Source organism: Amphiprion ocellaris, chromosome 9 (assembly GCF_022539595.1).
Source record: "Amphiprion ocellaris isolate individual 3 ecotype Okinawa chromosome 9, ASM2253959v1, whole genome shotgun sequence".
Taxonomy (NCBI): domain Eukaryota; kingdom Metazoa; phylum Chordata; class Actinopteri; family Pomacentridae; genus Amphiprion; species Amphiprion ocellaris.
Genome location: NC_072774.1, coordinates 13,355,828 through 13,380,999, shown reverse-complemented (window position 1 = coordinate 13,380,999; position 25,172 = coordinate 13,355,828). Strand labels below are relative to the sequence as shown.

Here is a 25,172-nt window from a genome sequence, read left to right as displayed (position 1 = left end):
TGTGTAGATCAAATACCCTCATTACATTTTCTGCTGCTTCAGTTGTCCATTGCACTGACACCATGCACAATGTAATGTGGTCTCTGTGTGGAATGTGGGAATGCCACTTCTAGTCCCCTGAAGCCCTCTCTACAGCAGCCTGCTTCATGTGGCTGTTAATTAGCACTCCTTGACTGGTGATTACTGGGCCTGACTGCAGTGACATGCCCCTGGCACAGGCTAGGAACCTCTAAGGCCAACTTTCATAGACACCCTAATAAACCACCTTAATAGACTGAAAAGGAGAAAATAAGATTTATAGTTGTGGTTGGACGATGCAGATAAAATACAAGCCGCAATAATTATCACTGCATTAAGTCAACGTTTAGCAGTAATTACAGCTATTTTTGTAAGTCGTTGACGTGTTTAGGACTACAGACTATTAATTACTTTAAACAATAAATGATTTAGTTGGTAAAATGCCAGCACATTATGGAAAATGGCCATCACAAATTGAAGCTGAATCCTAGTGACTGTATACCAGAAATCACCAGCTGCTCGCATTACATTGTACACAGTGTCAGTCCTGTTTGAGAGCATCGTGTTTGAGAGGAAGATACATTTTAAGGCGTATTCATTTTCCTGTGAAAAGTTGTTGCCACTGTAAGAAGTAGAGATGGGGTCATAATATAAACTTTTGTCCTGACATTAATTTCCAGATGAGCTTTTAGTGCACTAAAATCTGAGTTTTTTGTTTGATCCTGTGGCATGCTGCGCAGTATTTTAGGGAACAGTGGACTAAGTGAATTCAGACATCTCTCCTACATGCTCTGCTACACTATGACATCAGCCCTCAGACACTTTGATAAACACTTTTGCTCAAAAGCTGATACTGCCCATTTCAGGTGGCTGGACTTGGCTGTTATTTCTTTGCTCCAGTGGCTATAAGCAAGAGTTCACATTTGGCTATAGGAAACCACTGTGAAGCACTCAAATGTTTTCTGATGGTGTGCAATCATTTTGTGAAAACCATCTCCCATTTCAAATTTTCACTTTGTCACCCGAATAGTGGGACCACATAAATAGAAAACTACATAAATACCTTACATTACATAGTCTGCGCACATGGCTGGGAAAACATGACTTGATTCTTTTTTATAAAACAAGTGCACCTCCCTGCTGTCTATCTGCTAACTGTGGCAGTTATGTTGATGACCTTTGCAGAATCATGTTAGGAAGAAGGTGTTTGGTAGCTATCCAGAAAGCTACCTGTGGCTCATACTAATGCTAAACTAGCATTTTCAAATGCTAACACAAGCTGGGAGCTGAGTGTACATCTGCAGAGACGCTGTTAATGTTCTGGCGCAGCAGGACACTGACTACATGCTTCCAATAACATTAAAGTGATGAAGCATATCGCTGATCAGCATATCTGCTCTGAGTATAAATACATTTTGGAGGTGGCAGAAAATACCGGCAGATTTCTTTAACTGATAAAGTTGCTGCAACAGTATTTCTGGACATTTATTCCAGCTGAGCAGCTGTTTCCAGTGACTGAACTACAACGAACAAGTCGCTTCATCATGCAGATCAGCTATAGGAATTATTTTTGACATCAAACTACTATGATAAAGATAAATAGCATTACCGGTTATTTACTGTGCAAGATTGCAGCTCGTTTGCTGTGTAACCTAGTGTTTACTTGGTTCTTCAAATTTCTAATTTAACCGAGTCAGTTTCGCAGCAAACGTTAATTGTCATTTGGCAAACCATCCACTGTTTTCATTATTTCAACAGTTGTTACCATGGCTGACTATCGCTAATGGAAAGTTTACATTCCTGTCACAGACGTGTGATTGTCCTTGATTGAGGCATTAGTCTTTTGACAGGCTTTGTCCCTGATTGTGTTTCAGTTCTAGCTGTCAGCTTTTTAAGAACTTGGTACAGAGCAGAGTTTCTATATTTAAACTGTGATTATGTGTGGATTATTTTTAGAGTCTGTTAAACAGGAGGTTGCTCTAACTCTGGCAACTCAGAGATTAGGTAGTGGTTCTTGGTGTACTTTGGTAGCTGTGCTTACACAGTTGTTATTGTCTCTGGTTTAGATGCAAGCATAGATACTCAGAGCAAGCCCTCTAGTTTATAACAGGCATTAAGGGACCCTGTCCTTATGAACAATATTAAAAATAATTAAGTGTCTTAATATTCCTTGTGTTGCATGGATTCTGTGAACTCGGCAGCTTTGAGTTCATCTCACAGATCTTTTTGCTCACTTTATACAATCCAAACAATAAACCTCAGGTCAAATGATTTGTAATCTTGTTTTCTTCACCTTATTTTGCCTTGAGCTCTCGTGAAGAAAAACGGTGGTTCACATGGATCAAGTTTGGCTGTTTCTGAGCCAGCAAATAGGATAGGGAGGCCGTGAGAGGGAAGCTAGACTTGGCAAATTTTTGTTTGATGACTGGACAGCTTTTGGATGAGACCAGCTCCAGTGGCATGGCCTCTGAGAGGGCAGGCATGGTGTGGAATCTCTGACATCAGCTGTGTGTGCTTTCAGGCTGGTGTTGTCTTACGCATTACACACCCAGGCGCCCACAGCTGGTGGCTAAGCCTTCATCAGAGTTGAAATGTGGTTTAATTTCCTTGTAGGGAGGCTGATCTCGCCTTACTTGTTTTATTTTTAAATTCCTGACTTGTTTGTAAATACTTGTAGACCCAACACTTCTTGCAGTGTAGGCAGAGGCGAGTGGCGAAAAATAACGAATGCCCTTATTTGGGAAGAAGATAAGTAGCACTTTCTACATTAGGCTTCTTTGCTCCACTAAAGACTTCATGGATTCACACTGAGAAGCTGTTTTTTTTTAGCTAATAGGCTTGAAACGGTCCACTACTTCCTGTATTTTACATGTCAGCAACAGCTCTGTGGATGTTCTGTTTAACTGCAGTTCAGGGGGGTTTATTGATTTTTCTCCAATGACCAGCCTACTAGTATAGTTCCTTTTGTCCAGGGAAATGGTCACATTCCAATTTACCGTATTGATTTCTTGGATATAAACCAATAGCAACTGAAAACATTAGTCCCCTCTGCTTCACTACTTGTCTAGGGAGAATTATTGAGGCAGCAGTTTAGAGTCTAAAATATTGTGTTTTCTGGTATTTTCCTTTATTATTTTATCGTGAATATGGTTTTCTCCCTTATGACTATATTCATTAAAAGTGATTTATAAATGAATTGGAATAAGCAAACCTATATTTCCATCAACTTTACATTAGCTTGAGGGGGTATGTGCAATGTAATGCTTATCATATGCTTTAGCATTATGCAAGCCCTTGGAAAGTGATGTGCCTACACAATTCCTATGATGCACTTGCCCTTGAAGATAACTGATGGTGCAGAAAATGACAGAAGTGGCTGAGATGTCTTCTGCTTTTTCCTTACAGGCTCAGCAATTTTTTTTCTGTGAGCTGTATAGAGTAAAATTATCTGTCTTTGTCAACACAACTACAACACTGTCAGCAAAGGAAGCATCTACCAGCCCTATAGAATAATATTACACTATACTGAGAGGATTTTGCATTGCCAGTGCTGCAGGGTCCACTGATAAGCCTTTTCTTTATTTAACCTGTTTGCCTGTTATGTCAGGGAGACTGAAGCAGTACTTCCTACAACACAGATTTATTCTGCTCAGCACCAGGGCCATTGTGCCACTCCATTCATATGAGAGAAACTGGGAGAACTGGGTAAAGGTCTTGATTTTCCTCCATTCCTCGGCCAGGCAGCGCTGAGCCTCAGCTGTAGCTCTTGTGTTATGTAATGAGTCAGTGTAGGCTGACTGGGCTCAGTCAGTAACCAGATTACTACACTCCACAGATAAAGACAGCTGAAGGACAGCCATCTCACCACACCTTTGTTTTTCTTCCTCTTCTGGTTTCTGTCAGTAGTAAGGTGTTTACTGTGATTGATTGTTCGTAGCAAACCCATCCTGTCGTTGGAGAATTAACAACAGACCTTGACTTAGTGAGAAAGTGAATTCACAAGAAAGCAGTGCTCTGATTATATGTGCTTGTCTCTTTTGTAAGGAGAGTGTGCTGCACCAATCACAAATGTTTCAGCTCTTACTTAGACTGACAGCTTTGACAACAAAAGATGCTTCAGTGCATCTGTTATGTGGGCATGCAAGTGGATATGCAAGTATTTCATACAATGCCTCTCCAAATTTTACTTATTAACTGTCAACATGGCCTGACAAATTCAGGATTTTTGAGGGTAATAAAGATATATGAGTTTGAAAAACATTCTAATTATATTTTTTTGCAAATTTTATTTATTTTAGCAAAAATACAACATATATACACCTTCTTGATAGGAATCCCTAACATCTGTTTTCTAAAGAATTTTGAAAAATCAACTTGTCTACGTAGTATTAGGCAGTTTTCCACTGCAGGACTTGAGGCAGGGGCGAGTTTGCACCTTCGCTGAAAACAGGTGGAGAAGATGTTCTACAAAAGCAGTTCTCATGGTCAGAATACACCCAAAGGTTCAGGTCAGGTTACAGTGGCCCACAAATTCCTGCAGTGGAAAATTGCTCAGTGTTTCTAAATTACCTCTGACCTAGTTAGTCATTTCTGCACAGCCATTTCTAGTTACTTATTGACCAATATGTACCGTGATGCAAATGTTTCTCCGATAATATGGCCAATTTATTGGTCTTGCATGCAGCCGTCACTTCTGCTTCCAAAGGCTGGAAGGTTTCGTTTTCTATCAAAGTACTTCGGTTGCACTTACCACTCCTAAAACTCCTACCAGCCACATTGTCTTGCCCTGTTTGCTTACCTTATGCCCTTTATCTCATTACTCATCAAGGCTGAGAGGGTGTGTTGCATTTGCTGAGATCACAGGAAAGGTTGATGTGATTGGACCAAAATAGAACTGACACATTTATAGACATGGTCATTTGTCATGTCCTGACTATTAAAGGGAAACAGAACAACTCTGTAATCCTGATTTTGGTTAAGTCTCACCACAGAGTGTGCAGATAAAACAGTTTATTCATTCAATCATTCTTAACTATTTAGGTGTAGTATAATCCTCGTATTCTTTGACCTCAGCTTCTTTTCATCTTTATTGTAAAGGAAAGCTCATGTTTCACAGGATGAATGAAAGCTTAAAATGAAGTGGTAAATCTATCACTGTATACAGGTTATAGTCCACGGCCCTGTTTCTGTCTTTCATGGAAACCTGCTGTAGATATATCTAGCTTAATTTAACAGCTATGTGGAAAGGCAGGTTCTGTGAAATGCACAACCTGTGATCCAAATGTAAATAAACTACATCGCCCCAAGTCAAAACACTGGATTGGAAGCTGTTCTCACTCCATAATGACTGACACATATTTTAATGCAAAGAATAACACAATGGCCTGAACAATAGATTCATTTTAAATGGTTTAAATCTGCAGTGTCCACAAATACAGAAGCAAACAAGAGTGAATTGTACGTTATTAATGAATGTGAATTTTCCTTCCTTACAGTTTTTGTAGCCAATAACTCGCACAATGGAGTTTAAAATTAGAAAATGTTTAGATAAGCATCCAATTTGTTTGCGAGGTGAACACCAGATCTTCTTTAGTATTGTGAAAAATGCAGTGCAGGGTGTACTCTTAATTTAGGTCATGCCATAATGAGTGACCTTGTTTGAGTGACCTACACATACACATGACAAAGCATTTAGAGCAAAATCACTGTTTTCACGTAGCAGGCTTAAGGCCTAGTGTTTCTAGACTGGGTTGCTGTGAGCAGATAATGGTGTGTGTGTGTGTGTGTGTGTGTGTGTGTGTGTGTGTGTGTGTGTGTGTGTGTGTGTGTGTGTGTGTGTGTGTGTGTGTGTGTGTGTGTGTGTGTGTGTGTGTGTGTGTGTGTGTGTGTGTGTGTGTGTGTGTGTGTGCGTGAGTGTGTGTGTGTGTGTGTGTGAGTGTGTGTGTGTGTTTTAAATGTTATTTGTTGACTTCTTTTTCGGGAGTTGTTGCCATGTTTTAAAGGATATGGTGTAAAAAAGCTCACACATTTCAACAGCATTGAAAACATGATTTAGTATGATTAAAAGTTTTAAATGGCTCTTAAATGCACAAAAATAAATATATTTCAGGCTGTGTTAATCCTACGATAGAATTGTGCTCAATTTGAATGATTTAAAATGGACTAGTTTGAATTTAGTATTTGATTTAATTGACAGGGGATTTAGAAATAGGCAGTTTAGTGCAACAAATGGGTAAAAAGTTAATCTATCGGTTTAGTCTAAGCCACAGTCAAAGCTTGTCTTTGTGAAACTGGCCCCGGGATGCTGACGCTCCTCCAGTTCAACTTCTCCTCCTCATCAGCAGTAGAAGACAGTGGCTGTGCTCAGTGTTATCTCATGACTGTAGGTAATGTCATGAAAATGGGAGCATCCATTCCATAGCAGTGTAGAAATGTTTCCTCCATGATGTAAAGTATAGCAGAACAAGCTTCCCCAATCCCAGCAGTGAACTGACCCTCTCAGCCCACCTAGGGCTGATGCAGTGGGCTGTGGTGACCTCTCTGTCTCCCTCAGTGATCCAGGCCATTCTCCCAGCCCTCAGCTCAGCACCCACGTGTTGTCAGCAGCTCCTGTTACGTAAGCCCTCCTGCCAGACAAAAGCTCAGCCATCCCAGATACAAATCACTGACTGGGCCATGTTGGCAGCAGTGCTGTTAATGTTAGCCAGTAATCCACACAGGCTCTTTCTTGTATAAAATGGTTTTTTTTGTTTGTTTGTTTGTTGTTGTTGTCTTTTTGACTAATAGATCATTTTGGCCACCAATTAAAAACATTTCATTTCAAGGGCAAAGAGTATAATTAATATTTGTGAAATCTCATATCTTTGCTATTTGACAGCCTTGACCTTAGCGGTAAACATGGCCGTTACTGCAGTTTCCTGATAAGCGTAACAGTGAAACTGGGAGATACAATATCAGTCTGACAATGCATACAAACACCACCCTAGTTTAGCTTTTAATAATGACCATTTGATGAATGTAGTAAACTTGCAGCCTTCCACACCTCCACTGTGTTTCAGTCTCATAAACACTTTTACTACTTTTTCCGAAGGATTTTAGCTTCTGACACATCCACTGTTGTTAAAATCGTTTATTTTTGTCTTTTATTTTATCATATTGCACCATTAAAAAGGGTCGTAAAATGTAGTAGGTAATCATAATTTAAGACACGTAGCAACAACCTTCCTTAATAATGGTTGACTCATGACTAATCTGACTTGCTAATATGGACTCATGTCTGGTCTAGTGAAAAATAAAAATTATAAATGTCTGTACGATATAATGGTGTAATTCGGCATGCAGTATGTGGTTATACTGACTTTTTTAAATTTCAGAAATAAGTGTTTTGTAAGTGTTTTTGAAGCCAAGCTATGTGACATAACATCAAATGCATCAGAGTGGGCTCACAGGAATGGCTGATGTTACAGACCCACAGTGACGACAGCCAGGCTTTTGTTGGTCTGTGTTAGTACATTCTGTCCGCAGCTCTTCACTTTTATCACCCTTTCCACATTTTTTTCAGACTGTCAGTGCCTTGTGCTGTCAGTTGACGTGCTAGTGCTGGTAGACCATAGGCCAAGTAACAGTCGAGAATAATCAAACCAGTAAATTACTTTTACGGGAAGCTAAACAAATCAGCTTTGCATAGTAGCCGGAAGGTCCAGGGCAATGACTCTATTTTGCTAAAGCCATCAGAGTCAGGGAAGGGTATTAAGCCATCAATGTTTGGACTTTTATATTGGATTTATGTTTTCATTATTTGTTTTAATACCTGCTGGAACTGACTTTTTCTTTCTTTCTTCCATGGTGGAGACAGTGCTGAACACATCAGGACTAAAGACTAGAGATGTTGTACATTAATGACTATTCGTTTTCAACACATATTTTAATCAACTAAAAATATATTAACCAATAACACAAACACAAGGGACGTGCATGTCAGAAAATGTACTGTAGGTTTGCTGTTGTACCTTACTGTTTAATGAGAGGGAGTTACAGGTGTGTTTGCTGACCACTCAGGGTCCATAAAACGAGCGTACCTCTGTGCTGTCTAACTACTGTGACAGTTGTGGTGGTAAGCTCTGCTGCATAAAATTGTATAGCATTAATTTTAAATTTGAAAAACCTTAAATTCTCATTGTAAATGACAATTCTTAATCCTTCACATCTGTCCACCAAAACAAGACTGCATTAAACCTGCATTCAACCCAGATCAGGTTAGGGTCACAGAGGTCAAATGAATTGCACTGACCCATTTAGATCAGCTTCCAATATGGCAACCACTCTGCGAACCTTCCTGAGACTCCTCGTTCATTTAAATAACAGCATTGACTGCGCTGGTGTTGATTTGGTGAGTTATGATGAAAGAAATACAGGTCATTCCTATACTAAAGTGCAGGTGTACATGGTAGACCATGCTGCAGCTAATGATTGTTTCCTGTATTGATAAATCTGCTGATTTTATTTTTAGTTTTTTGATTAACCCTTTAAACTGTGAGATAGTTAAATGTTCCTGTAATGTCCTAAAATGAAAATTGCTAGCAATTCACAACATAGTGGCATTCAGTTTATGTTGGTAAACAAGAAATGTACAAAGACAGAAAGACGTAGAATTTACCGTACATGAATGCTTACACGAATGTGGCCAAAAAGATGACCACGACTATTTTGTTCAATACTGAGATCACAATTGTTAATCAGGATAAATCATGGATTTTAGATATAAAATATTTTACATGTTGTTTTAAATTTAGATTAAAAGATTACTGCTTTCACCTAACCTGTTGTACGACATTCCTGCTAATGCACAAATGTTTGTATCCAAAAACCTAATTTAACATAATTTCCACCTGAAATCAGTGCACCTTCTATAGGTAAAATATCAATACAATTGTAGTCAAAAAACCTCACTTGCTGAACATCTGCCGATTGATATGAAACTAGAATTTACCAAATCTCCCTGAAGGCCTCACGCAAGCTAGCTAGATAACAGAGAAGCCTCTTGTCTCCACTCAGACAGTTGTGCAATCAAATACTACTTTGAAATGAGTGAAATAAGGTGTTCTAGTGACAGATTTAACCCAGCTGAGGCAAAGTGATGTTATCTACATGTGCTGTTCTACATGTGTGAAGTTTGCTATGAGCAGAGCTTTGTAAATGTTGTCGTTGATCATGTTCATTCAGTTGTTGGAAGCCAAAATTGTCATTGTGATTAATTTTCAATTGATTGTGTAGTACTGTTATTTATTAATGAATTCTTAGAGCCCTCATTTTGGAAAGGAGACAGAGATGACTTGATTGTCGTATTGATAACTTTGAACTTTACAACAGTATTAGAGGGATAAGCTGTGCAATTTTTTTGTTTGATAATTTATTGTTGTCTGTTTACAAGCTGGACTTAATGGTTTTTGACTGGTACCTATAGCAACCTGCTCACTCTAACACTGCCCCTGATGTGTCTGTATGTGGTGCTATTGCCGGTCAGAATGCATTCTAATCTGCATTGCTGTGTCAGTCTGAATGGGATGTGACTCTGTTCTCTTACACTGATGTGATCAGTAGACCTTAACATCACAGAACTGACAAGCTGCAAGAATGTTAAGAGACCCTGCAGGGGAGACTGTTGAGTGGCTGACTTTGCAGAGAATGCTGTAGAAATCCAGGCTGAGAAAGTCTGTGAGAAGTCTGTTCCTCCCCTGCATGCCTCCTGTGTGGCTTTTTATAATGATAAAGAAACTGAGGGAGGTAGGGAGAGCGTGCAGTGAGAGAACGATGGAGAGGTGTAAGAAGAGTAAACTCGTGACTCATCAGGCGCAGTGGAAAAGGGTTCACTGAGTCAGAGATGAGGCAGGAACATTGGGTGGTGGATGAGCCACGGGACGGATGGGAATAGATGACTGTAGGTAGATGGGGAAAAAAAGAATAGTCAAAACTGGACTAGGCAGTTTTTGAACTTCAGAGTAACATCATGACTGGATACTATTTTAACAATTATAACAATTTTGTAATTGAAATAGCCATACAACATTGTCATTATCCATGCGCCGGTTACATTTGGTGGAATTTAAAAGGTCAGAACAATATACTCTTTAGATTATCAGTGATTTGTAATCATGCATACAGTGTCAAGTAAACACAGAATATACTGTAGCTGAAATTTTCATTTTGTCTTGCAGCCCTAAGATGAAGGGTTTCATGTGCTCATTAATCCATATTAATCAGCAATGTTTCATTTGCCAGATATTAATCCAGCAGGGTACTAAATTACTAATCCAGGCGTGTAACTAGCAATACAGTTAATTTGTTAAACCCAGAATTTAAAAAAATTACATCATCAGGGATTTTCCTGGATCAAACTGGGCATTAGTGGGATGACTAGTGGGATGACTATGTGCAACAATAAGCATGAGTCTGTTACCTTACTTGACCATTGACCATTTGATACATTTTTTTATGCTGAAGTAAATTAAACTCCAATTCACAAAATAATTTTCCAAAATGTTATAGCTGTTTTTGTTTGAAGTCCTAATGTTCTTGGTGGTGGCGATTTTACTTTGTTGCTGACTTAAACTTCTTTGGAAAACACCAAAAACCATGCCTGTTTCTTGCTCCTCCAGTGTCAGGATTGTCTGTTTTTCTTTTCTTTTTGTCATTGTAAGATGAGTATCTTTGAGTTGTTGATTGAGCAAGTTAACTGAAGCCCTTCTTTGGAACTGTCTGGTGCAAAGCTCTGCTGAAAATGTATGCTCCGTCTTTCTTGTAAAAATACAGGCTTTTTGGTTTGGCCCCCAAATTGTGTCCTTTAAGCCAGGGCTGCTTTGATTCATGCCTTTTGTCTGGCTGGGCATCGATCGCTCTCTGCATCCTTTGTGTCGAAGACCCATTGATGCTGACTTTCTTTTTCTCTCAGTCTTGATAATGTTTCTGTATTGATTTCGGTGCCCAACCGATGCAGCCCCCCATGGGTCCTTCGGACCTGCCATTGAAATTTGAAGACTAAAACTGTCTAATTGATTTCAAAGAAGCTTCTTGAAAGGCGCCCTGCTTCCTCATATCACACCACTCAAGCAAATTTACTTCAAAATGTATACATCATCGAGGAAGATATATTAGACGCGCAATGATTATTTGATTTATCGATTAGTTGTTGAAGGTTAAATTAATCCCTAACTATTTTGACAATCCGTTAATCAGGAAAAAGTCAAAATTCCTTTAATTCACTTTATCTTGGCTGTTTGCTGAACATTTACACTATTGACTTGCTTTCTCTGACACATGGTTTTAGTTTTACATGGCTTCTGGACAAGGACTTCTTAGTGTGCCTCTCTGCCAGGAGAATTTGTGTCTATTTACGTATTGAACAGGTCATATCTGAAGGCGGGATTGGAGCACTCCTTGGTCTCAAGTCCACATTTTGAAATAATCATGAGTCATGACTTAAATGATGGACGCTGACAGCTTCTCTGAGTTCATAACAGCTCATTAAAAAGTGTTCATAAAAACAGGATGAAGGCTGAAACCACACAGGAAAGTTTCCCACATGATAAACATCACACCTAACAGCGGCTGACTACCCTACTTGTGTTGTGATTTGACTTTTATTAGGTTTCAGAGGAAACAGTTTGTGAAACCTGCTCACTTTGTTTGCCAGAGCTGTTATCATAGGTGGGACAAGTGACTTCAAAAAGGTGTCAAGTTCAAAAGCAGCTAGGCCACAACAGACTTGTATTTGAAAAGGGCTTGAGTAAAGTCATTACATTAGCTTTTACACTCCTTTTATCCCTTTTACGCTGTTTAATGCAGATGTTTAACTTCTGATGAATTTGCACCTGTGTATTTAATAAAATTTTATGTGCTTTTTTTTATTCCAGGTGTGGCTCATATAGTAGCTCCAGGTAGAGGGCTGCTCCACCTCACCCCTACCCTTGCTGCCCTGTCAGGGAGAGCAGACTACCTGTTTATTTTCCTTTTCTTTTTTAAAATATTTTTTATGCCCGGACGCAACCCGCCACCTTGTGAATTCATGATCACATGACCGTGGATATGGACGCAGTCCTGTCCGACTTTGTCCGTTCCACTGGAGCTGAACCAGGATTGGCCAGAGATCTGCTAGAGGGTGAGCTACAGAGCATTGTGCTAATTGACCATAAATATTTACACCAACACCAACGTGAAGTGATGAATTAATTACAGAGTAGTATTCTGAGTAGTATTTCTTTATCCAATCAAGTTTAACTTCGAGAGCGAACCTGTCAAATCGGTTTACCAAAGTGTATTTAGTTCATTTACAATTTGATCCTGTCTGTGCTTATACTTTAATTGACTTAAATCTCTTCGAACAAGTCGACTGAAAAAAGAAGGGGGGTGTGTTGGTTATTTGAAGTTGTCCTCTGTTGATGATCCAGCAGCGGTCTCAGTCAGTGCTTCTGGCTTGTTACTGTTACTGTTAATTAGGCTATCAAACTGTACTAGAGGGAAGGTATAGCTGGAGTCAACGGGGCTCCTGTTGCCTAGCAGCAACACAAGTTGCAGATAACTATATGGGTTAAAAATGTAATGCAATGCAGCAACAGCAGCAAGCCAGCGAGCTGAGGCGTGCTCCAAATTCTGATATTTACCTAAGTGAAAGAATGTGCCACTGGCCTTTACATAAGATAAGAGAGCCAGTGTTGCATTGACTTGTGGTAAATATTTGAACTCATTAAGGATGTGTTATTTCGACATAAAAACAAGCTTGAGGTTGTCTTGCTGGACAGGTTGGCTCAGACAGATGTTGTTCCTATCCCTATCTGTCTTTTTCTCTCTACAGGCAAGAACTGGGATTTCACTGCTGCCCTCAGTGACTTTGAGCAGCTGCGACAAGTGCATGCTGGGAACCTGACGTATTCGTTCACAGAAGAGCGGACGTATCTGCTTCCCGAAAAGGAGATGGCCAGGGTAGGACGGCCTATACTTCACCGCCAAGATGAAGTGGTGCAAGGTGAGGCCATGAGCAAGAGTAAGATGATTTCATGTTGCATAACACACATTCAGTAGTTTAAGAGGTACACCTAGCTAAAACCAATACTGTCTTATGCAACAGTCGTGCAATAAAATCTGCCTTTGTGAATGTTGAAATGTTCAATTTTTGTTGTAACTGTCTCAGACATATGTCGATTCAACTTTATGGTAATTTTGGAGGCTATGGCTTGTGGTACTCATTCATTCATTCATTCATTTATTTATTTTTAAAATGGGACAATTCATATTAATGTACATTTCCATGTAGATACGAGAGATTGTAGCCATACGGCTAATTTCCATCTCATCTCTACTGTTGAACTGTACTGCGTTATACAGAGAAGTGTTTCTGTCATTTAGCCTGGCAATCCTGATATAAAGGTTCACGGGCAAAAGTAATATAAACCCAAGTTAATTTAATGAAATAGTAGCATAAGCAGCAGCCTCGTGCATGATCATACAGTTAAATCAACACCTCACCAAGACAGAACAAAGCTTGAATGTGATAAGCTTCGTGAAGTTCGAATTTAATGCAAGACTGTTGCATACGACTATATTGTATTGTAGTTTGAGCTCAGTGAACCGAATAAGCTGTCAACTGAGTCTAACTGTACTTGCAGATTTATACCAGCTGTAAATGCTGTGCTCAGTAAGTGTATCTATATAATTTAGTAATTGGCGATGTAGATTTGACACTTGTGCTGCTTGCAGACAGTGATTGCTATCCTTTTTTTTCTTTCCAAATTTCTCTAAGGTTTGCAACAAAATAATATTTTTATAGAACTTTTCATACAACACCTATGGCTCAAAGTGCTTTGAGGGCTACAGCTAATTAGTATTTTCATTGTTGATTAATCTGTCAGTTATTTTCCCAGGATGATGTCATTGAATGACCACATCACAACTCAAAGATATTCAGTTTAGTGACATAGAGGAGTAAAGAAACTAGACAGTATTCAAAATACAAAGTTGGAATCTGACAATTAGACTTTTTTTTCCTTAAAAAAATGCTTGACAAATAACTGACTATTAGAATGTTGGCAATTAATTTAACAGTTAACAACAATAAACATGGTAGCTTTTGTGCTTTATGATACTGAAATTACATGCACCAAATGCTTTAAATAAACATAGATATAGAATGAACATAAAAACAGGAATAATGTGCCACAATTAATTTCAGAATAAGATTTTGGGAAAAAAACACCTCATGATAATAGGAAAATAAAGATTCAACAAGAAAAGCACTCAGAGAGCGCAGTACACCACAAAGGCTGTTCATTCTGCCATATGGCATTGTCAGAAATGCAGCATTTTTTTTTTTTTAGAAATTTGTTTATTAGATATTGATGATCAGAAAGCATGGCAACATAGAATGTGGCCATTTAATATAGATGTACCCACAAACCAAACGACCTTGCACTGAGCACAGACGTGTGCTATACATGTGTATATCCTGTATGAATACCGACTCGTGTGACCTAGATATGTAGCGGGCAGTGGGAATTGATGGGACTCGGAAACACCCCCGCAATTTAATCAGTTGCTCCATGTGTCATTTCCGACAGATCAGCCTCGATTAGTCCGCACTAGTGGGTTTGTAGTAGGATCACAATCATGTGATCGTCAGCAGGCAGCTGATGTAGTGTTCACTTGCTGTCATAGTTACAGTGACGGCGTGCCGCTATCTCGCAATGATACGGAAATCCTTAACAAATCCGTGGATCCAGACTATAAGCTGAATCACTGCCACAATCAAGTCACTTGGTCCTTGTGTCATTTCTGACCGTTCCTAAAAATTTCATCCAAATCCATTTGTTTGTTTTTGAGTAATGTTGCTAACAGACAGACAAACAGACTAATAGACGGATAGACTCACAGACGGATAAACTAACAGCGATCATCACATAACTCCACCACGTTCCTTGACGTAGTAATTAGAATACATAGGATGTATAAAATCAAAGAATGTGAAAAAAACAAAGATTCCTTTTCAAAGAAGTGCAAAAAAGAGTAACTACAAAAAATTACCTGGAAACACACTCTGAAACCCCTTTTCTCCACATGATTTGTTGCTGTCTTTCAGCTACGGAGAAGCGTCTGTCGAGAGGCATTTCTCACGCTAGTTCAACCATCGTCTCTCTGGCCCGCTCTCACGTCTCCAGCACTGGTGGTAGCAGCAGTGAGCCACTTCTGGACACGCCGCTGTGCACTTTCCAACTCCCAGACCTCACAGTGTACCGGGATGACTTCCGTGGCTTCATCGAGAGGGACCTAATCGAGCAATCCATGATGGTGGCCTTGGAGCATGCCGGTTAGTAGAACTGAACACTCCCGCATATAAAATTCTCGGCTTTATGTGCAGGAGTTGCTATTGCAAGAGCGTTGTATCTAAGTGCATGACAGTAGGCACCCTTTACATGTATTTAGCAACAAACATTTTTAAGAATCTGGATTCTCTGCGCATCTTAGAGCAAAATACAACTGAAACTTCTTAGCTCAAGGACAGCAAATTTTCAAAAGGGGGCAGGAGGTTTTAAAGGACACAATACCAAACAAACCACTTAATCAGCACCAACATTGCACAACATCACAAAATATTAACAGCTTACTGTCACGTTGACAATGAAAATGTCTTCTGTGATTAAGATCTATTGTCCTCAGTCCATGGAAAAGCCACCAGTATCAGTTAATTAGATACATCTGGGCAGTCTAAACCAATACAGGTAGTTTTTTTACTTTATCAAAGAGAACATAATTGCAATGATAATTGGGTGGTGTTGCTGTGCTGGACAACATTATATTCAGAGGAGTTATAGCACCCAAAAATGTAATGTAATGTAATAAAGTATCATATAGTGGGTATGGAGGCTTATAAAGGCTTCTGTGTATTGCCTTCCAGATAAAGTGTTACCGAAAATTGTTTTGTCAGATTGTGATCATGAGGCAGCATTTTGTTGGAAATCCATGGAATGGAAGAATGGTTTAGGGAACCGTCATTTGTGGGAAAAGCAAAACTTATCTGACCTAGAATTTGGAATGCCTAAATATGACAGTGTCCCAAGGGGGCGGTCCATCACCAACTCAGTATGACCAGGATGTCGTTGCATCTCCCAGAGTTTTTATCCTTGGCCAGTGTAGTGCTCAAAGTCTATACTTCAACCTGGTAGTCATGCTTTCCTTACAAACCAATATATATAACATTCTTCAAATGCCAAATAAGGAACTCTGGACCATCAGTCTGGATATTTTTATTACATTATTGGTCAAGTTATTACATCATTGAGTTTATTATGTTTTGGTTAGTTTGAGTGCAAATTTTATTACCATTTTATTTTATTTCCAGGAAAACATTAGGGAGGACAAGAAATATGAAATGCCTCTCAATGTAATGTAATGCAGTACAGCACCATATTTAGCTATGATCTCCACCATATATCCATTTGAGAATTACTACAACAGTTGTTTTAGATTACAATTTTACCATGTTTGTACTGCAGACTTAAGTTTTTCGTATTTGCCTGCAGGGCGACTGAACTGGTGGACAAAAGTAGTCCCAAACTGCCAGAGTCTGCTGCCTCTGGCAACAAGTGGAGATGGAAACTGCCTGTTACACGCTGCCTCGCTCGGTGAGTATCACAGACCTTTTAAACAAGACCCCAATACTGTCCAGGTTCACACTCCATTAGCATTCATTAGGAGAGATTCATTGTTAGCTTAAGCACTAATTGCATTTTACAGCGTTGCAGTGCACGTTCGCTTAGGCTTTATGGCCCACTTAGGAGTCCTCGTCGAGAAAATTAATAATGCCTCAGCTAATGTGCAGGCTATGCTCCAGTAGATCCCCTGGATAGTAGGTGAGTGTAATATTCATAGGCTTAACCTGTTCTCTTCAAAAGATACTCACACATTTAAGGCAAAAAATAGCAGCCTATGTGCATTTGTAAATTAATACAGTATTTATTTTGATATTTCAACAGACAAAAACAAGATCATTTGTGTCTTTGAAACATTTTAAATTCAAAAAAAAAATTTAAAAGCAGCTGGAGCCTCTGCACCTCATCATTATTTTATATTTTTCAAGTACAGTTGCAAGCCAAATTCTGTTGAAGTGTGTTAAATGACCCAGTTTTGTTTTGTGACGCAGGTATGTGGGGCTTTCATGACCGAGACTTGATGCTACGGAAGTCCCTGTATGCGCTGATGGATCACGGGTTGGAGAGGGAGGCACTGAAACGTCGGTGGAGGTGGCAGCAGACCCAGCAGAACAAAGAGGTTTGTTACAGAGGTCACACGTCTGTGGGTTATCTTTGTTGTTCTGATGGCTGTGTTTGGACAGTGGTGGTCTCCAGCATAGAGAAGTTCGTGAACATGCTTTATGTCCCAGATAGTGCATGCCAATCTGCGGCCGTAAATCATTTGAACTATACACAGCTTCATATTGCTGATTAGTTTTCAGTGTTTTAATTGTCCTGAACCAGGTGTCTAAAAATTTCATGTCATATTAAAAAAAAGTGATCCTGTAGCATGTTATGCATTACTAACCTATTAAAAACAAACAGAATAATGCCCAACCATGTATATGTATTTTAAATCTGAAACTTATTTCCATATAATTGACTTTTTAACAGAAAAAATAGTCACTTTTTGTCACTTTGTGCTAGTGTTTATTTTGGCAGCAAATTTTGATTCACTTTGTATTTTGATATAAACAGTGTATTAGTTGAAGCCTACTTTTAGTCGAAAAAACTAGAACCATTTTAGTCTCATTCTTGCATTTTTGATGATATACAACATCTAAACACTTGGAGGCAACATCTGTTGCCATCATTGTGTATGGTTACCATGGTTACAGGGGTTATCTCTCATGTTACTATCACAAGGTTAGTGCAAAAGGCTGCAATGATGAACAACAGACAGACTGTCCTCAGTATAGTTTTCATTTCCAAACTCTGAACCCTGAACCTCCTGTCTGGCTCACCTAGCATTAGCATTAGCATTACCACAACTATATGCTCTCTCCACTGCATAGCAGCAGTTCATTCAGCAGATGATTCAGACACTTGTTCACAACGTTCCTGTTTTTTGTCTGAGATTGGCTTGAGAGGAGATGCTAAATAGTTGGAAAACATTAATACAATTGTCCAGCAGTGTTTATTTTGTGAACATCTCAAGGATGATTTCGATGGGCTGCCAACAATAATACTGGAACTGACAATATTCACTGTTACATCCACACCTCCGGCATTGCATTAGCAGTGTTAGATTAACATCAGCTAGCCTTTTTTTGTAAATGCTGACTACGTGTTCATTGTTTGTCTCAGCTGTTTTGTTGCTGCTTGTCATTGTAATTTGTGGATGAGCTTCATAAGTCAATTTACAAGAAATGCCAGATGGCATTACTGACACTTGAGTTGCTGAATGTAAGGTGCTTATTATTAACAGTAGTGCAATAGGTCAAACATAAAAATCTACTGAACAAAAGGAATTTTGGAGCAGTGGAGGAAAGTGTGTTGTGTGTATGACTCCACTGAAAATTATTGCAAACAACGATTTGTTCATTCATCATAGTTCTTGAAATATTACTCTTTATTCAGTGTTTGTTTTGTTTTCATCATGAGAAAAGGGTATCATTTTTTTGGCACAGTTTATTTACATAGTTTTTTTGACAAGATTAACAAGGCTTTGTGCAGCCTTGGCAGCATGCTGATTATATTATCAAACACAAACAGTGATATTAAGATAGTTTTATCATTATCCTAATGTTTAATTATATTATCTGTAAGCACCGGTATCACCACCCTTTATTGTTACCACTTTTGAAGACTGTGCCGACAGATTAGAGGTTGTTTTGAGTTGAGTATGTGCGGCACTTTGCTACAAAGAGAGAAAGAGGAGCCTTTCTTACAGAAAAACAATGTCTTCCTCCGCCCATTAAAGCAAGCTTTATAGAACATCCAGTATGTTTTTAAAGTGCAGAAAGCATGCAGACATATGAAGGAGGAGGAGGAGATACCATTAGAATGACCACCTGATATCCACCCATTCTTCATCAGCTACCTCTGAAATGTGCATAAGCAACATATTTAAACAAGAATTGCTCTAGTGGAACACATCAATGGGCAGCATCAGAGGACTGTGGCTGGGAAGCTTTTCTGTATGAATGTGTGTTATAAAAAAATCCAGTATATTAATGGGTTTCTTTCTGCCTATTTAAGGAAGTCAAACATGATATTGATGAGGGTTCTGTTGCTACTGTGTGAACAACACAGTATGTAAAGGCTCTAGGCTCAATTGTCAGTATGTAACCTTGCGGTAAGATGCCATAACGTCAGTGCATGCTTTTGTGACATTTGACACTCCCTCTCTAAATGGCAGACGTGTGTGTGTGTGTGTGTGTGTGTGTGTGTGTGTGTGTGTCCTTCCTTTCTCCTCAGTCCGGTCTGGTGTACACGGAGGAGGAGTGGCAGAAAGAGTGGAATGAACTGTTAAAGCTTGCCTCCAGTGAGCCGAGAATACACTACAGCACCAACGGCACTAACGGGTAAGGTCTGGCTCAGACAATGCAGAGCCTGTTAACTCACCACTCTGAGTCACGCTCATGTTTCTATTCATGAACAAACAACTGCGCTCACAATCGGAACTGAGTGGCGAGCCCTCATTTAGTCAATCTGCTTCTGACTGTGACAAGCTTAAGGCCATCCAGCTGAATGCTGAAATTTTCTGTGGTTTCTCCTGATATTCCTACCTCCATGTGTTTTTTATTGCCCACCGCAATGTCTACAATCACAAGGACTCCAAAACAAAACATAGAAATAACCGTCTGCTTCATTATCTGTTTTTGCAACAGTTTAAGCAACTGTGTTTGCTAACCACGAGATGTGTTGCTGCTGTTGTCTTCAGGGCGGAGTCGTCAGATGAGCCAGTTTATGAGAGTTTAGAGGAGTTCCACGTCTTTGTCTTGGCTCACGTGCTCAGAAGGCCCATCGTGGTGGTGGCTGACACCATGCTGAGGGACTCAGGAGGAGAAGGTAAATATGCCTGAAACGTCACACTTGTAATTAGTCATAGACTGTGTTTAGTAATATTTCTCAATATTTCACAGTCTCTCTGATAGATGACTGGTGTCATATATTTAACTTGCACAATATATTGAAAAAGAAGAAAAACTTTTGAGGCGAAAAGCTGAGGCCACACTGTAGGAGTTTCAGGCAGATGTACCCCCATTTCACCCCTCCCTATAATCGAGAGAGAGACCTGGTCTGGGATATTGCTCTGCACTGATGTTCGGCCTAGATTATTTGGTAATGTGAGGCATTTAAGGATCCTGTCTAAAACCCATTGTAGTGCTTGCACACTCATTGTAGCTACCTGAATGACGTTAAATATATTTGATATTTAGGAGCTAAAACATGGGTGGTTATGATTAGAATACCACCACCTGGAGCAGTGAACACTGCTACCAAGCAACGCTAGACAAAAAACTGATCCGAGATAAACTTTGCCTCGTTGCCAAGATGGACATTTTCCAGCCATCAATCTCGTCTGGTCTGTACAGGAACCTCTAGAAACACATTGATTTAATAAAATGTTCTCTAACAAATAAATGAGTTTGTACACAGCCCCCAGTGACTTCAAATATGTCGGGGCAGCTTTTTAAAATACTGTACACGCAATCTTTAATCTCTGTTAATTGTTCAACTGTAACTTTACATAAGTTCTCAGGTAAATCAGCATAAGATCAGTGACCAAACCAAGACAGGTGACCAAACCTGTCCCCCTTAAACTACATAAATAAATTGAAAGATTCAATAAATATTTAAATACAGTAGAAATAAATACAAGAAGAATAGCTTTTATTACTGATTCATCAAATATTCAGACTGTCAGGGCTTAAACATCTGTACAGATGTTATTTTAATAGTCCTCACATTGTTTTGATGGTGCTGAGTATTTCATGAATTAATTCAGGCCATTGTTACTAAACAATTGACTAGAATTTTATATTGTCCGCACTTTATGATGTGTTATTTAATATGTTCACTTTGATTTTACTCACCAGCAACCATACATGTAGAGTAAACCTTCAAAATCACACAAATAGAAAGAAAATCTCTATAAGTGAACTAAAATGAAAGGTTTTTATTGGATGTCATAATTTTGAACCAACATTTAAATCCATCAGCTGTTATTGATGTTATTCTTAATGTAATCTAACTCCTATGCATTATGTAGTGATGTTAGCATCAAACAAGCCTTTTCCAACCCTTGAGGCTTATATATTAGCAATGGATGTTAAAACTGATAGTTAAAATATCCCTTCCAGTTTTCAGTAAAGAACAGACAAACTGTGTTGACCAACTCTTTTCAATCTTTTTCTCATTCAGACTAATATAACCTCCTTTATTTCTCCATGCAAAGTGTTATTAGTTTTACAGCAGGTTTTTGCATGACCATCCTCATTTTGATTCCATCTGCTTCCCCATGAGATCATGTGAGGTGACTCCCTGGCTGCTCCCTCTGGCACAATGATCATATTACTATCCTGTAGCGTGTGCTGTACCGATTTTCAAATCTTGTTGTGTGTGCACATTTGAGATTAGAGAGAAGAATATATGTGAAATTTCCCCTTATGTGCGGGATGCAGGCCAATATCAAAGTCTGCTAGGATTTGAAAACTTGTGTAGTGTGAGCCCGGCTGAAGTTGTCAGTGATTGATGACGTGACTGTGCTTTTCAAATGAAGTAAAGCCACCCATCTGTTATCTGCAACAGGTTCAAACAAACAATATGAACTGCTGCCAAATAGTGGCTGACACATTTTTGCTGCAAAGAGCAAATGTGCAGCCACATGTACCTTTTCCTCACTAAGAACTACTGACAGTATTCTTGTAGGAAACTGAAGAAACTGTCGTAATAGCCTGGTAGCTGTAATAGCTGTCAGTGGTTAACGTGTTTATTGATTGCCACATGTGGCAATGATTTTGTTATGGAAGCAGATTAACAAGAGCAACATTGGTTTCATTCTTTTTTTTTGTCTTTATTTTTGACTCACATCCTCCCAGTGTGCTTTATTGGCTTGGAAGCAGTGCTGAGGTAACGTTTTTCAGATATTAATGTCCTTGTTACCTCTCCCCAGCCTTTGCTCCCATCCCGTTCGGAGGCATCTACCTACCACTGGAAGTGCCAGCTGCCAAGTGCCATCGCTCTCCCCTGGTCCTGGCATATGACCAGGCGCACTTTTCTGCCCTAGTCTCCATGGAGCAGAAGGACAGCTCCAAAGAGCAAGGTGATACATCATTCGTGCATCATCCATAATTATTACCATCTGCATATTGATTTATTTGAGGGGCCTTTTTGTACGCAGCAGATATCTTAAAGCCATAAACCAGAGTGCATCAATCATGGAAACGCTTTTACTTACAGTCTTCATGAGAAATTAATGCCAGAGGTTTCTAGTAAGCACTCACAGCCACTTCACAGCTTGGTACCTTTGCTTGATGAGGAAGTCTTTTTCTAATATTGGCCTTAGTGGTTTATTTAGAGATGGTGACTAATGACCATTGGGCTTTTGAGTGTATCCACTGATCACGGTAGCTCAACACCAGGTTGGACTAAAAATATAGGCTCAATAGTATTTTGTCAAATGTTAAAGTGATTGGTTTTAGAAACCAATTGACAATGATTTTTCTGTTAGTTGTCAATTATTTACTTAATAGTCAACTACTCTGATAGCCTGAGTATTTTTTAAAGAATGAATATCAATACACTCTGATTGCAGCTTCTTAAGTTTGAATATTATCAGTTTTTTTACTCTTCTATGACAATAAACTGAATATCTTTGGGTTATGGATTCAACAAGTCATTTTGTGTTTTGAGGAACACTGATCACCATTTTTCATTATTTTCTGACATTTTATAGACCAAACAACTAATCAGTTGATTGAGAACTAATCGACTAATAGAACTAATTGTTAGTTGCAACCTTAGAAGATCTGAAGAAGGTCTTTTTTATCAAGAGCTATATTAAGTGAGAGAGAATCAGATTTTTAAAAAATTTAATTTCTTATGATGCAATTTCATGTCTGTCCTCGAAGTTCAAAACATGTCCGAAACATTGACTTGTCTGCTTGTGTAAAAATATCAAACTGATATATTGAAGAAAAAAAAACTATATTGGTCAGAGCCAGCAAGATAAAAGTAAAATAGAAATCGAAAGGATTGATTGGAGTCAGGCATGTTGTAGTCTACAGACAATCTAGAGTGCTGGATTGAAATGATTTTTCTAAGAATACTTTTTTATTGTCTCTACCAGCAGTTGTGATCCCTCTCACTGACTCAGAGCACAAAATGCTGCCCCTGCACTTTGCTGTGGATCCGGGGAAGGACTGGGAGTGGGGAAAGGATGACACAGACAACGTGATGCTAGCAAGGTAAAGGACAATTTTACATCTAGGTCAAACGTGTTGAGAAGGTGCTTTTTACAAACGGATTCATTAGAAAGTAACAAAAGTTGCAGATAAAACAAGAGTTGTATATGTTCACTTAAATGTGCGTGCCAGACAGCAAGTGTCAGTGTGTAGGGATTGACCCGTGACTCCAGATTAGTGACACTCGCTGCCAGTGACAATAAGATTAGCTCTAAATACCTTCTATGAATGAACCAGTGCACTGAAATAGCAGCTCGGTAAAAATAACCTTCCACCTTCCTTGCGTCAATTGGTAGCACTGGATGTCTTATTCTGATGAAACAACGAGTGGCTGTTAACATTATTTTGAAAAGGTCAGTGAGTTAAAAGGCCATTGCAGAACAAGAATGCATGGCAGCAAGATGCTTTTATTGCATTTGCAGTTTGTTCTACCATTAAGAGCCAATTTACCAGTTTCAGCAGCAGCAATAGGGAAATCTTTAGAACTAATCAACCATTCTCACACGGAACAGATTCATGTTCTGTTTATATTCCTCCTGAACATTTTATTTAAGGCTGTAATTAACCAAAGAAAACATCGGTTGACTGAAATCGTACCTTCCCTTGAACCAATTGATTGGCCGCAGAGAAAAAATCTGCACGTTATGGCTATATAACCTTAATGAGTCACAGTGCACTCTGACTGCTGGTTTTACTAGCCTGTATGGATCTAAATAGACATAGTAAGCTGGTATTTGCAGCATATTCAATCATGTTAACCTGGTTATTTTATGGTGAAATCAAAGTCAGATGTTCACAGGTTGACTGTTCCTCCCACAACCAAAAATAATGTATAATTTCTGGAAGACTATTGATGTCGCGCTTTTGTCCTTATGAGGGTAACACTGGTGATTGTCTTACCAGTGAGAATTTGGTTTGATCAGAGCATACTGGCCAATCAATCTGCGGGTCGATCTGGAGACCGCTACCCTCATGTTATTTCTTCTTGCAACACTAGAAGTGCTACATTTATTGCTTACATCTGGCTTCATTAGTCTGTTTTTCTTTTTTTCCTACCTCTGCTCGTTGTTTTGGAGCTATCTGTTGTGGACACATGTTTACCCCTGTCAGCACAGTTCAGAGGCACCAGCTCATGACTGTGACTGTGTAATGACAAATAACATCATCAGCTACCCAAACAAAAACAGTAATTCCATTTCCATTAGCACTGGAATCACTGGCAAGAAGTCTCCTCTCACTAAACTTTGATTTGTTTTTTTTTTCTCCCTCCTCCACCCAGTGTGGCTCTTTCTTTGGAGGCCAAGCTCCAGATGTTGCACAGCTACATGACGGTCACTTGGCTGCCCCTGCCCTGTGAGGTAAAGAACAAACTCCACACATCTTCTACAGCTGGCAAGTTCAAAAAGGATTCATCATAAATTTTATTTTCCTAATGGCGGGCATGATGAGTGAGTGATTACGAGAACAGGAAATTACTTTTCAATTAACCACAAAGGCTAATTCAAATTTCCAAAGACTGGTTTAGTAATTTACCAGGCAAGTCAATTCCTGTCATAATCAGATAGATACCAAAGGGCTTGATAGACTTGAAGTATTACAGCTATTTGCGGTTACTGTTAATTTACCACACTGGTTATTAATGAGGACATGATTTCTTTCCTTTTCCATTAGACCAGCTGTCCCCTGA

At 39.1% G+C, this 25,172-nt stretch overlaps 1 protein-coding gene across 2 annotated transcripts in view; it reads left to right on the top strand.

The window, feature by feature from the left end:
- The window catches only part of otud7b (OTU deubiquitinase 7B), a 38,702-nt gene that overhangs the window by 7,198 nt on the left and 6,332 nt on the right, over positions 1-25,172 (top strand). Inside the window, exons 2-11 of one of the 2 annotated variants that reach the window (XM_023286228.3) lie at positions 11,928-12,172; positions 12,866-13,036; positions 15,143-15,370; positions 16,584-16,685; positions 17,204-17,331; positions 19,494-19,600; positions 19,960-20,087; positions 22,195-22,344; positions 23,374-23,488; positions 24,765-24,843. In XM_023286228.3, the coding sequence (XP_023141996.2) occupies positions 12,088-12,172; positions 12,866-13,036; positions 15,143-15,370; positions 16,584-16,685; positions 17,204-17,331; positions 19,494-19,600; positions 19,960-20,087; positions 22,195-22,344; positions 23,374-23,488; positions 24,765-24,843 (1,293 nt within the window). In that variant the 5' untranslated portion in view covers positions 11,928-12,087. Of the gene's footprint in view, positions 1-11,927; positions 12,173-12,865; positions 13,037-15,142; positions 15,371-16,583; positions 16,686-17,203; positions 17,332-19,493; positions 19,601-19,959; positions 20,088-22,194; positions 22,345-23,370; positions 23,489-24,764; positions 24,844-25,172 lie in introns of both variants that reach the window. The other variant, XM_023286227.3, reaches the window with a different exon arrangement.